General features: G+C 47.1%; 1 protein-coding gene across 3 annotated transcripts in view; it reads right to left on the reverse strand.

Moving 5' to 3' along the window:
- The window catches only part of Usp42 (ubiquitin specific peptidase 42), a 46,788-nt gene extending 38,669 nt beyond the window's left edge, over positions 1-8,119 (reverse strand). For 2 of the 3 annotated variants that reach the window (XM_070033509.1, XM_070033507.1), the window contains exons 1-2: positions 8,017-8,119; positions 634-880 (exon numbers count right to left, since the gene is read on the reverse strand). In XM_070033509.1, coding sequence (XP_069889610.1) covers positions 634-871 — 238 coding nt within the window. In that variant the 5' untranslated portion in view covers positions 872-880; positions 8,017-8,119. Of the gene's footprint in view, positions 1-633; positions 881-7,857; positions 7,921-8,016 lie in introns of those variants that run through there. The other variant, XM_070033508.1, reaches the window with a different exon arrangement.
- Positions 8,120-14,527: the final 6,408 nt, after the last annotated feature.

The following is a 14,527-nucleotide window of genomic DNA, read 5'->3' on the forward strand; positions in this document are numbered from 1 at the left end:
CTAGCCTTGAGCTGAAGAGCTGAAGGATGGCACCCAGGCCCAGAGTTCAAGGCCCACAACCAACCTAAAAAAAAATCTTAAAATTTTAAGATAGATAGTTGTTTAAGGAACTGTAACAACTACTGGTTAATTGAACAAGGTCTATTTATCTCTAAGATAAAGTTTCTCCTTCAAATATAACTGAGTAGGTAACAGAAATTACTCACCCTAGTATCTAAGAATAATATGCCTTGTTGCGATACATACTAATAATGAATGAATATTCATTAGCAGAAAATGAGACTATTAAGTAGTTCCCACCTCCCAGGAAGCAATATCTCTTGCAAAATAAGTCCCTCTTTGAAATGACCAACTTCCTAAAAACATTTAAAGAGTGGTTGCTGGTAGAGATTTTCAAAATTTTTATTTGAATTTCTGTGTCTGTGCAGGTCCTGGGACTTGAACTTAGGGCCTGGGCACTGTCCCTTAGCTTTTTTGCTCAAGGCTAGTGCTCTACCACTTGAGCCACACGCCCACTTCTGGCTTTTTGGTGGTTTATCGTTTTGAATTGCCATCCTCAATCTCAGCCTCCTGAATAGGTAGGATTAAATTCTGGTACCCAAGTCTGGCAGTCATTCCTTTCCCATGTAGTACCTTGATCCTTCTGTGGTGATGGTTTTGATTTGTCAGGTACAGATGAACTCGAATAAACTACAGCACCAGGTACTGGTCCTAAAGAAAGTGTGTGGTTTGGAACATCATTTAACGAAGACACAGCACCCCAGCTGGCAGAGCCGGCATCCATGTCTCCAGGTGAGACAGCCTCAGAACTGCCAGGCTGGTTCTGATAGGCTGGCGGGCCTGAAGATTCAGCTTTGTCAACTATGGTCATTGTTCAACTCTGCAAGAAAGGAAAAGCATACATTTGCTTCACAAGGTAAAAAAAAAGTAATTTACTTAGCCTAGTGGATCTTTGAACTTTTTTCTAGCTCTTTTAAGTTATTTTCAAACAAATCCCCCAAATATAAAAACAGTATTATTTAACACTTTGCAATTATTTCAAGACATTTAGAATCATAAATCCAATATGTCAACCATTTTTAATTTAAAAGTTTTCAGTAAAGTATTTGGTTACAACTTCTATTCTATGTCCCTTAAAAATACATTTCAGTTGCCAGGTGCCAATGGCTCACACCTGTAATCCTAGCTACTCAGGAGGCTAAGAGGCTCTTGGTTCAAAGCCAGCCCAGGCAGGAAAGTCTGTGAGACTCTTATCTCCAATTAAACACCAAAAAAAAATGGAAATGGCAATGTGGCTCAAAGTGGTAGAGCATTTGCCTTGAGCTGAAGAGTGCTGAAGAGATCGACAGTGCCCAGGCCCAGAGTTCAAGCCCCACAACCACCACCAACAAAATACATTACAGTTTATAGTCAGGCCTCCTGATCTCCAATTCTACATGTTTATTAAATACTCATATTTTTCCTTACTAGTTCTAAGGAACTAGAGGGAAAAAAATCTGAGCTAGGTGCTGCTGATGGCTCATGCCTGTATTCCTAGCTACTCAGGAGTCTGAGAGCTAAGGATCACAGTTCAAAGTCAGCCCTACAGAAAAGTCTCTTAAGACTTCATCTCCAACTAACCACCAGAAAACCAGAAGTGGAGTTGTGGCTTAAACTGGTAAAGTGCTAGCCTGAGTTCAAGCCCCATGACCAACAGAGAGAGGGGAGGGGGGAAGGGAGAAAAGAAGAGGGAGAGAAATGTAGCCTTAATTTTGAGCTTAAAAGTCTAAAATAGGGGCTGGAAAGGTGGCTGGCTCAGTGGTAGAGTGCTCGCCTTGCATGCATGAGGCCCTGGGTTCAATTCCTTGGCACCACATATGCAGAAAAAGCCAGAAGTGGTGCCATGGCTCAAGTGGTAGAGTACTCGCCTTCAGCTGAAGAGCTGAAGGACAGCACCCAGGCCCAGAGTTCAGGCCCCACAACTGATAAAAAAAAAAGTCTAAATTGGGGCTGGGAAGATGGCTCAGTGGTAGAGCGCTTGCCTTGCATGCCTGAGGCCCTGGGTTCTATTCCTCAGCACCACATAAGCAAAAAGAAAAAAGCTGGAAGTGGCGCTGTGGCTCAAGTGGTAGAGCGTTAGCCTTGAGCTGAAGAGCGGAGGGACAGCGCCCAGGCCCAGAGTTCAGGCCCCACGACCGGACCCAAAAAAAAAGAAAAGTCTAAAATGATATGGTATTAACTACTAGCATTTTTTTTTTTGGGGGGGGGGTCCGGTTGTGGGGCCTGAACTCTGGGTCTGGGCGCTGTCGCTTAGCTCTTCAGCTCAAGGCTAGCGCTCTACCACTTGAGCCACAGCGCCACTTCCAGCTTTTTTCTTTTTGCTTATGTGGTGCTGAGGAATCAAACCCAGGACCTCATGCATGCAAGGCAAGCGCTCTACCACTGAGCCACCTTCCCAGCCCCACTACTAACAATTTTTATTTTGTTGGAGTTTGGGGTTGTTTTTTTTTTTTTTTTTTTTTTTTTTGTGCTGGTACTGGGGCTTGAACTTGGGGTCTAGGTGCTGTCTCTGAGCTTTTTTTTTTTCCCTCAAGGCTAGTGCTCTACCACTTGAGCCACAGCTCTACTTCAGGCTTTTTGGTGGTTAAATGGAAATAAGAGTCTCACAGACTTTCCACCCAGGCTGACTTTGAACCGTGATCCTTAGATCTCAGCCTCCTGAGCAGCTAGAATTACAGGCATGAGCCATCGATGCCTGGCAAGATATATATAGATATAGATATAGATATAGATATAGATAGATAGATAGACATACACACATATATATACATGTATATATGTATATATATATATATATATTATAGAATGTCTATCATTGAAATAAATCCATTTTTCTGAAGAGGTTCAAGTATGTCATTTGTCTTTTTTAAAATGAAATTCATAGTTTTACTAACATCAAACTTGAACACAAATATTTATGACAAAAGAAAACTGTAATTTTCTCTCTCAATCCTATTCTTCAGGCTATTAACTGAGCATTTTTTATGTGCAAGGTATTTCATTCATTGCTGATCAGATGGAAATCCAGAGTCTACAAAAGAAACTAGTTGGCAACTAGAACCAAGAATCAGTTCCCACAGCTGGGCTTCCTTTTAGTTATACCACCTAGTCAATACAGTACTTTTAGAAATGTTCCCAAAACTGTCCAGGCAGTTATCACCACCCTGAAGAAAACCTTTCAGCTGTGCCCAGCTGCCCACCACAGCACCTGGTCCTAACACTGACTAGGCACTAGGACTTCCACAGCATGCCCCCTATATAACAAGCCCCATATGAAGGTCCCTCTTCTCTCTCTGGACTGTGCACAAGTTCTTCTTTTCACACTCTGTTTCCATCCTTCCAGTTGTTAGAATTCATTTTCTCCGAGACTTTTTCCTTAACCCTCCTTCTCCCAAGTCTAGGTTAGAAACCCACCATGAAAAGCTCCATCAGCACCCTGCCAGCACCCGGCACTAACTTCTGTGGCAGTACTTCAACATTTCCACTTAAGCTATTTTATTTATCAAGATTTTTTTAAACACAAAAAGCTTTGTATACATGTGTTGAACAAACAAATCAACAAACAGGAAGGAACTAGTGCTTGTTCAACACCAACTACGCTCAAGTGATTTATACAGTATCTCATTTAATACTTTTGAAGGGAGGCTGGGCACCCAAACTCTGAAAGGAAGCTAGACATCCATGGCTCGTCTATAATCTTAAACTACTCAGGAAGCAGAGATCTGAGGATTTTGATTCTAAGCCAGTCAGGGAAGGAAAGTCCATGACACTCCAATTATCCACCAAAAAGTCAAAGTAGATCCATAGCTCCAGTGATCAGAGAGCTAGCCTTGTGCAAAAAAGCTCAAGCCCCAGGACATCCTCCTCTACACACACACACACACACACACACACACACACCCTCCTCTACACACACACACACACACACACACACACACACACACACACACACACAATGGTATAGTGATGGTATAGAGTCTGATATCCTGGCTGACACCTGGAGGATCCAGATTCTACATCAGCCTGGGCAGAAAAGTCTGTAAGATTCCATTTCCAATTAACCATCAAAATGCTGGACTGGATCCTGGCACAGGTGGCTCACTCCTGTAATCCGAACTTCTCAGGAGGCTGAGATCTGAGGATCACGGTTCAAAGCCAGCCTGAGCGAGGAAAGTCTGTGAGACTCTTATCTCCAATAAACCATTAGAAAACCGGAAGTGGCACTGTGGCTCAAGTGGTAGAGTGCTTGCCTTAAGCTGAAGAACTGAGGGACAGCACCCAAGCCCCAAGGTCAAGCCCCACGACCAACCAAAAAAATTAATAATAAGGGGCTGGAAAACTGGCTCAGTGGTAGAGCGCTTGCCTTGCATGCATGAGGCCCTGGGTTCGATTCCTCAGCACCACATAAGCAAAAAGAAAAAACCCGGAAGTGGCGCTGTGGCTCAAGTGGTAGAGCGCTAGCCTTGAGCTGAAGAGCTGAGGGACAGCACCCAGGCCCAGAGTTCAGGCCCCACGACCGGACCAGAAAATATATATATAATAATAATAATAATAATTTAAGAGGCTGGGAAGGTAGCTTGCCTTGCATGCATGAGGCCCTAGGTTCGATTCCTCAGCACCACATAAGCAGAAAAGGCTGGAAGTGGCACTGTGGCTCAAGTGGTAGAGCACTAGTGAAGAGCTGAGGGACAGCGCCCAGGCCCAGAGTTCAGGCCTCACGACCGGACCCAAAACAAAAAAGCTCCATTTTGGTTTTGAGGTTGTTTTGTGTGTGCAGGTGTGCCTGTGTGTGTGTGTGCACACGCACACGTTTGCGCCTGTCCTGACACTTAAACTCAGGGCCTGGGCACACTGTTTCTGAGCTTTTTTGCTCAAGGCTAATGCTCTACCACTTGAGCCACAGCTCCACTTTGGACTTTTTTTTGGTAGTTATTTGGAGATAATAGTCTCATCAACTTTATTGCCTATGCTGGCTTCCAACCATGACTTAGATCTCTGCCTCCTGAGTAGCTAGGACCATAGGTGTAAGCCACCACCTGACAATTTTGATTATAATAAAAAATATTTTAAAATTAAGGCAATATTTCCATCCTTCTCAGAAAGTATAGTCTTATAATTTTAGAACACTTTCTGAGAAACAGAAAGGATGTTACATCTAATGAAGAAAAAATGGTCTGAAAATTTTTTTTAATGGGTCAGGTCGTGAGGCCTGAACTCTGGGCCTGGGCGCTGTCCCTCAGCTCTTCAGCTCAAGGCTAGTGCTCTACCACTTGAGCCACAGCACCACTTCCAGCTTTTTTTTTTTTCTTTTTGCTTATGTGGTGCTGGGGAATCGAACCCAAGGCCTCAAGCATGCAAGGCAAGCACTCTACCACTGAGCCACTTTCCCAGCCCTGGTCTGAAATTTTAATCAATTGAAAATATATGACTCTCATTCAGAAGAAAGCTTGATACTATTATCCAAGTAAGTTTACACTTTCTTCAACTAAGCAACAAAACAATTATGAAAAAAGTAGATATGAGAGGAAAAAAACAAGAGGAAAAAGAAAGCCCAAACTGAGTAATGAGATTAATCTAGCTATAATTTACAGTAATAAAGTAGCAGCAAAACTTTCACTTTCCTGAGACAACTAACCCTTACAATGATTAATTAACAAATGACAAAAAAAGACCTAAAAAACATTTTACTTGCTGAATAAAAAGCAGAGGAAAAAAAACTCTTAAATGAAAACAAAAAGAAAGAAAATTAAACACTTAAAAAAAAACCCTAAAAAAAGAAACCACCAAAAACTGTCTTTTTTATACACTCAGTCAATAAAATCTTACCCTAAAACCATCAAGTATCAAAAACTACAAACTCCATCTGCTACAGAAATACACTTTTTTTGAAATAAGTAGACAATATCTTGTAGGATTTAAGATTCAGGTATATATTCTTTACTCTCAGAAAAGTCTCTAAATATTACTGTTCCAAATAGCCTTTTAAGCAACAATACTTTAATGAAAAGTTTAGCATTCCTTTTAACACCTAATGATACACAAAGTTACAAGAGCATGTATTTTTTTAATGCACACAAACATAATAAATCAAAGTTGGAGGCATGTGGAACTGAGACAGATCAACTTCACAAATGTTTCCTCAGAATAAACAATGTTTTACTGAAGTATTGAAGTCCTCAGTTACTTAGGTCTCTCTTGTGGTAACCAAATGTTAGAATGTATTATTCTTTTTTTTTTTTCCTTTTCTCTTTTCTTTTGACCAGTCCTGGGGCTTGAACTCATGGCTTGGGTCCCTGAGCCTCTCTGTGCTCAAGGCTAACGCTCTACCACTTGAGCCACAGCGCCACTTCTGGCCTTTTCTGCTTATGTGGTACTGAGCAATCGAACCCAGGGCTTCATGCATGCTAGGCAAGCACTCCACCACTGAGCCACATTCCCAGCCCCTTCTTCTCGTTTAAAAGAGTTACCACTATTTAAAAATCGCGGCACTCCCCATATACTCAAGTAATCACATCAACTATAAATTTAAACTTACATTCTGCTTCACCAACAATATGACCCAGGTTCTTATAGGTTTCCGTTTTAAGACACACATGCTTTAAACAACAACAACAACAATACAACCCTGCTCTTAATTAGTTAAATAAAACTATTTGGGCCCTTTAAACCTTTACAACCCAAATATTGTAGCCCTGATTCAATGATCATAGAAAAGAAAGCGAAACTGACCCTAAGTTTAAAAAAAAAAAAAAAGGCAGCCGATAGATCTTCTGCCCTTTGGATAGAAAAAAAAAAAAAAACAGAATTATGTTTAAAATTATCTACAACTCCGAAAAATTCTTAGATTCCCCCAACGCGTAGGAGAAGCTACAGACGTACACCACCGTGGTGACTTTGAACACGGAGGCGTTAACTAGTTTTTCCACCGCTTTCGCTGCTACTCGGAGGGCATGGACTTTTAATCACCAGCGTGCTTTCCCATCAACACCGGGAAGGCCTCCGTGAAACAGACGAGAGCTATTCAACAAAAGTCAGCTCAACTAGAGCGGGGTTGGAGTCCCCACCCCGTGAAACTTGGGGTCCCGTCAAATCTTTATTTCACTCATCTGAAACCTATCTCCACCCCCACCCCCAACCCCTCACTCTCCTTCCTCAGGTAAGTCTGATGTTTTGTTCTTGCCCCCCCCCGAAGATAAAAGAAGCTAAAAGGAAGCACACGCGTTTTGGGGGAGACGCGCCGCCCGGGCTCCTCCTCTGCTCGGGCCGGCCACCTCCCCTCGGCTGGCCGCTCGGCCGGCGGCGTGGGCACCTCGCACCCGCGGCGGGGCGGCCAGGTGGACGGCCAGGCGGGGGAGGGGACGCCCGGGGTGGGAAAGTTTGCCCGGCCGGAGGAAGGGGGGGGCGGCGGCGGCGGGCGGGGAGGCGAGCCCCGAGCCGTCCCCCCCACCCACCCCCGAGGGGGCTCCCAGGGGCGGGAGGCGGCGGCCACGCGGGGGGCGGCGGGCGGGCCAAGGCCGCCGGCTCCGCGACTGCGGCCGGCACACGCCCACCCCGGCCACGCCGAGCCTCCCCGAAGCTGGCCGGACACCCTGGCCAGCCCCGGGGCCGAGGGGCGGGCTGGGGCTGGTGGGGGTGGGAGCGCAGTGTCCATGGCAACCAGAGGGGTCCGGCCTCCCCGCGCAGCCCGGCGCTCCCGGCGCCCGCCCGCCCTCCCGCCCTCCCGCCGCGGCCGCCGCCCCCTGCTCAGCGGCCAGGCCCGGCCGGGCCCCGCGGCCGCAGCGCCGCTGCCCGGGGAGCGACGGGGTCCCGGGGCGGCACCGTGAAGGCGGAGGGGACGGCGGGCAGAGGGGCCGCGCCGGTTCCCGGCGGGCCGCGCCGGCAAGGGTGGTGGACGGGCCAGCTGCAGTCTTGACCCGCGGGCCGCTCGGCAGGCCTCACGCCGGCCTGCGGAGGGCGGGAAGAAGGCGGGGAGCTTACCTGACCCGGCTCGGTGCTCGCTCCATCCCCCTCGGCCGCCGCCGCCGCCGCCGCCGCACACAGCCCAGCCGCCCGGCGGGGGACAATGACGTGCCTCCATCCGGGCACCGCCGCCGCCGCCTCCGGGTCAGCGCCGCGCCCGCAGCGCGCCGCCGGGCCGCCAGGGGGCGCGCCAAGGCCGCACCCGCACGCGCCTTCGCCGCCGCCGCCGCCGCCGCCGCCGCCACCGCCACCGCCCAGGGGCCGTCGCACAAGAGGCGCGGCGCGCAGTTAACGGGCCCGGCAGGCGCGGGAGGGGCCGTCGCCAAAGGGCGGCGCTCGCAGGCTGGCCTCGCGCGTCAGCAGAGCGCAGGTCGGCCGCCCCCGCGGAGGGGCCGCCGCTGATTGGCCGATCAAGCCAGGGGCAGGGAGGGGCGGGGCCTTCCTCCCGGCAATCCTGGGAGCGAATCCGCACGCCGGCGCCGGTTCCAATGATGACTCGCTGCACCCGGATCCGCTGGACGACAGCGGCCCTGGCCTGGAAGACCGACGGACCCTCAAAAGACTCCCTCTGCGTGCGCTTCGCACTCCGCGAGTGCGGTTCGCCACCCTCGGCCCCGCAGTCTCCGCTTTCAGCACCGCCACCGCTCCGGTCCCCATCGCGACGGAGCTCCGCTCTGAGGCGTAGTATCTAAGATGCTGGAAATGTGAAATCTTAAACCCAGCTCCGGAAAGGAAAAGGGCTCTGTCCACCCCATCAGCAAGATGTTACCTCAATTTCTAGAGCTCTGCAACCTCTACATGGACTCTTGCACCCTCCCATATTCGTACTTCCCCGTCACCGACTGACATCCGACTGCTTCGGGTTGCTGCTCCTTTCCGCCGTGACTTGACTCCTGCCTGTTCGGTCTTCCGCCTGCTTTGATGAAGGACATGGCACTGCCTGTGTTGAGTCTTCACATTGTCTTCCCTCCCTCCAGTACAGGATCCAGTGCCTTAGACCAAGTCACTTCATTTGATCCACCCGAAGGCGGCATCCTTTTCTCCCTCACCAAGCCCTTTCCGACAGTCAGTCATCTCTCTGATTCTCCACTCACGAGGAGTATGATCTTTCAAAACCTCAGATCAAAGCAATGTGATTCCCGCCCCCCTCCTCGGAGCCTCAGCCCATAGAAAAGTCTGAACTCGGGGCTGGGAAGGTGGCTCAGTGGTAGAGCGCTTGCCTTGCATGCTCGAGGCTCTGGGTTCGATTCCTCAGCACCACATAAGCAAAAGGAAAAAAGCCAGAAGTGGCGCTGTGGCTCAAGTGGTAGAGCGCTAGCTTGAGCTGAAGAGCTGAGGGACAGCGCCCAGGCCCAGAGTTCAGGCCCCACGACCGGACCCCCACCCCAAGAAAAAAAAAAACAGAAAAGAAAAAGTCTAAACTCTTTAGACTGACATTAAAAGCCCCAAATTTCCCATCACTTGGGAGACTAGAGCAGGAATACCTCGATTTTTTGGGGGGGGGTCCGGTCGTGGGGCCTGAACTCTGGGCCTGGGCGCTGTCCCTCAGCTCTTCAGCTCAAGGCTAGCGCTCTACCACTTGAGCCACAGCGCCACATCCGGCTTTTTTCTTTTTGCTTATGTGGTGCTGAGGAATCGAACCCAGGGCCTCGAGCATGCAAGGCAAGAGCTCTACCACTGAGCTACCTTCCCAGCCCCGAATATCTCGATTTTGAGGCCAGCATACAGACATAGACACACCTACCCTATGGGTGGGGGGGAATTGGGGGGGAATTCCCAAGTTTCCTTTCTTCTTTATGTATTGCAGCCATTATGGATTCTCCTACAATCCCCAGCATCCTGCCCCACTCAGATCTTCCAGCAGCTGCTAGAAAGTCTATGAGTGCCTCCTTAGGCAGCCCTCTGAGCCCTCCTCCTAATAGGTTGCCTATTGAAAAACGTAACAGTTTTATATTTGTATCACAAAGCTAAAGACCTTTAGAAACAGAAAGGAGAATTTCCATCATGCAGAATGCAGTGTTCACTTTCAAGATTAACACCACAACTTTCTTCCTGATGAAGGATGGTTATGAAATTTCAGCATGGCCTTTTTTAAAAATTATTATCTTTAAGTAGTTGTACAAAGATATTCCCATTCTACAAAACAGTATATTAGTAAAAAGTGTCTGACAACATTGTCACCCATCTCTCCTAACCCATCCCTTCTCTCACTTTTTCACCATGGCTTTTTTTTTTTTTTTTTTTTTTTTTGTCAGTTGTGGGGCTTGAACTCTGGGCCTGGTCACTGTCCCTCACAGCTCTTCAGCTCAAGGCGAGCACTCGACCACTTGAGCTACAGCGCAACTTCTGGTTTACTAGTGGTTCATTGGAGATAGGAGTCTCACGATCTTTCCTGCCTTTTCTGGCTTTTAACCAAGTTCCTCAGATCTCAGCCTCCTGAGTAGCTAGGATTACAGGTGTGAGCCACTGGTGCCCAACTACCATGTCCTTTTTAACAGAGACTTTCAAGAACTGAGAGATGGGCTCGTTTTCTTGCCTTTTCCAAATGACTTTCAGATGATTCAATCCAAGGGCTAAGAAACTGAAGAGGCAATTTTTTTTTTTTTTTTTTTTTTGTCAGTCAAGGGGCTTGAACTCTGAGCCTGGGGGCTCTTCAGCTAAGGCTAGCACTCTACTAACTACTTGACTCACGGCACCACTTCCCATTTTGTGGTGGTTTATTGAAGATAAGAGTCTCACGGACTTTCCTGCCCAGGCTGGCTTTGAACCGCAATCCTCAGATCTCAGCCTGCAGAGTAGCTAGGATTATAGGCTTGAGCCACCAGTGCCTGGCTAAGAGGAAAATTCTTGATAATCACCCAAGCTCTGTGGTATTTCAAAATACTTCCCTTAGAAGTCTCATAAATTAAGCTTCTTTTACACATAGTCTATGAATAAATTGCACCTTCTGTTGGTCCCTTAAATAATACTTAAATAATACTTAAATAATACTTAAATAATAAAAGTGTTTTATTTGGCAATACTGGGGATTGAACTCAAGGCCTCATGCTTGTAAACACTGATGCTGTTAAGCCATACCTCAAGCTAGCACTTTCACTATTTTTTGTTTGTTTGTTTTCAAACACAGCTCCGCAGACTTGGATTCAACTATATCTACCTCTTGAGTAGTTAGGATTGCAGGTGTGCACCACCATGCCCAGCTATTTTTTTGAATGGTCCTTCAGAATTCTTCAACCAGATACTTTTGTTGTTGTTGTTCCCCATGGGGCTTGAATTCTGGGCCTGGGCGCTGTCCCTAAGCTCTTCAGCTCAAGGCTAGTGCTCTACCGCACTCTACCACTTGAGCCAAAGGGCCACTTCTGGTTTTCTTTTTTTCTTTTGTTGTTGTTGTTGTGGGGCTTGAACTCTGGGCTTGGGCACTGTCCCTGCCCTCTTCAGCTCAAGGCGAGCATTCTACTGCCTTAGCCACAGCGCCACTTCCGGTTTTCTAGTTTCAGCTCATGGCTAGTGCTCTACCACTTGAGCCACAGCACTACTTCCAGCTTTTTCTGCTTATGTGGGGCCGAGGAATCAAACCTAGGGCCTCATGCATGCAAGGCAAGCACTCTACCACTGAGCCACCTTCCCACTTTCGGTTTTCTGGTGGTTTATTGGAGATGAGAGTCTCACCAACATTTCTGCGTGGGCTGGCTTTGACCCAAGAAACTCATATCTCAGCCTCTAGAGTAGCTAGGATTACAGGCTTGAGCCACCACACCTGGCCTCAGATCTTTTTGTTATTGTTGGTTGTTTTTCCATTTGTTTTTGGTTGGCTGTAGGGTTTGAACTCAGGGCCTGGGCACTGTCTCTGAGCCTGTTTATGCTCAAGGCTAGCACCCTACAACTTGAACCACAGGGCTACTAACGCTTCAGCCAGATTCTTGGAGAGGAAAATGTACCTCCCTACTCCTTCTGTGACCTCAAAGCAAACAGAAAAGATTCTAAAGAGATCCAATGTCACTTATTCTAGCAAACTGACAACAAAATGAAGAGCTTACAAAGAATATGAAGAAGTCCCTGCCTTCAAACAGCTGAATCTGCCTGAAAATGACTAGCAAACTTGTCCTAGAAACTTATCTCCAGACCAGAGTTTAATCAAAAGTGACTTGTTTCGGGATTTCACTTTGTTCTTACACATTGTGTGACCTACAGAAGATCACTCCTTTATCATTGTCCTCTTGCTAAAGCCAACGCCATGTACCCCACCGTCACCCTCAGTCCTGTGAAGCAAAGATGTGATAGGTAGATCTCATCATTTTTGTCTTTTCTTCCTGAGGAACTTCACTCAAGAATACCAAGGGAGGGTGCTATTCATGTCTACTGGCCCCTCTACTCACTGACTGTCCTTTTCCTCTGTTTATGAGAGTTGGCTGATATTAACTCACAGCTGCCTCTTCTCCAGAGTACTATTCTTACCTGAAAGAACAATAAACTCCCACCCAGAGCCTTTTTTTTTTTTTCCGGTCATAGCGCCTGAACTCTGGGCCTAGGTGCTGTCCCTCAGCTCTTCAGCTCAAAGCTAGCGCTCTACCACTTGAGCCACAGCGCCACTTCCAGCTTTTTTTGCTTATGTGGTGCTGAGGAATCGAACCCAGGGCCTCATGCATGCAAAGCAAGCACTCTACCACTGAGCCACCTTCCTAGCCCTGAGTCTATTCTTTCTTAACTCCTGTCTTAACTCCTTCCCTTGCCCTCTCTTTTACCTTCTCTCCAAAACACTCCCTAAATGTATATAAAGCACCTAATTCTGTATCATGCCCCACACTTCTAGATAGCTTGGCTTAAGGCAGTGGGTACCAAGAGAGGATTGAAATTAAGCTGATTCGGTGGAACCACAATCACTTGCCCAGTTGCCTTCACCTGAGCCAGTTCTCAAATCCCCATATCCTGTCCAATAAAGGCAAATATACACAGTAGTGATTCTCCAGAACCTTCCCCAGAAACCAATGGCCATTTCATTTACTCTGTGGAAAAAGGAATGCTTGGATACTTCACAGATGCAGAGTCCATGCAAATGGACATATGGCATCTTTGCATCTCTGTTATTGCTAAGGTGTCAGTGGTACCCTGAGTCCTAACCCATACCATGTAACCTGGGGCTCCCAAGTGCAATACTCAGAAGTTGGCAGAACTCTCACTTCAGTTCCATGGCTCATACAGTAAGAGCTATTGAAGTTGCAGAAGTCAAAAGAAAGCCCCTGAGCAGCCCTCTCTGGCCAAGAGAATAATTCTTGAGGCAAAGGAATAGCACCACTCTTAAGCATTGTAGAGGATGCAGGGTTGAGAGTCTTCAGTATATGCCCATGTAACTAATCAGTATGACCCTAGCAAAAACTAGTGGATCAGAAGGATGACAAACTGCTGCAAACTTAAGACACAGCTTAACTGCACTAACACTGACTTCCATCCCATGACCTTGTACAACCCATCAGAATGGAGTAGAGCAAATGCGAATCTCTTGTAGATTTTACTCATGATCACCATAAACAAAAGTAATATAAACAACTGAAATAGATTATTCACAAATCATAGTCAAAAGAAGTAGCTACCAGTGTTTAAGAGAGGAAAAAGGGAGACAAAGGGTGATGGAGGGAAGAACAGAGGGGAGGAGGGAGGAGGAGTACCTTTCTTGGACTATTAAGAGTGCTCAGCTTACACCATCAATTAGACTTATCCCTGCAGATTGTGTAAAGACTCAGTCATCAGAAGTTGCTGCTTATGGGCTGGGAAGTTGGCTCAGTGGTAGAGCGCTTGCCTTGCATGTATGAGGCCCTGGGTTCGATTCCTCAGCACCACATAAGCAAAAACAAAAAAGCCAGAAGTGGCGCTGTGGCTCAAGTGGTAGAGTGCTAGCCTTGAGCTGAAGAGCTGAGGGGACAGTGCCCAGGCCCAGAGTTCAGGCCCCACGACCGGACCGCCCCCCCCCCAAAAAAAAGAAGTTGCTGTTTATAACAAAACAATTTGTCATTGTCAGCTCTGCTTTTCTTTATCCATTGTGTTCTTCCACTCTTCCTTTGAATTGCCACAAAAAACTAAAAGCTGGTTTATCAAAGCCTATTTGATCCTAATAGACAATTATCACCCCTTCCCATATATATGTGAATATGTAAACGTTTTCAAGGTAAGATATATTTGACTGTCTCCTACCTATGGATGGCCAGATGTTAAACCTCACTTGTTTGGCGGGGTTGGGGGTGTGGGAAGGGTGTGGGGGGGTGAAACTTTGGCGGATTAGCAAAATATTCAGAAGCCAGAACACATTCTACTGACTTTCCAATGCCTTTTTTGTTGGCAATTCAGATATATACAATAATTACTTGCTAGAAGGGGCCAGTAGGCAGGTTTAACCCCCAAGTTTTGCTCTTTAGGAACTACTAAGAATTATTAATATTATTAAGCAAATTAAGCAGAATTTCTCCAAGCAAATAAGGGCTAGGAAACTAGTGACCAGGATTTCAAGACAAAATGCTAATTGGAAGCAAATGCTCTC

This window comes from Dipodomys merriami, unplaced genomic scaffold (assembly GCF_024711535.1).
Source record: "Dipodomys merriami isolate MVZ:Mamm:240054 unplaced genomic scaffold, mDipMer1.0.p SCAF_22, whole genome shotgun sequence".
In the NCBI taxonomy this organism is placed as follows: Eukaryota; Metazoa; Chordata; class Mammalia; order Rodentia; family Heteromyidae; genus Dipodomys; species Dipodomys merriami.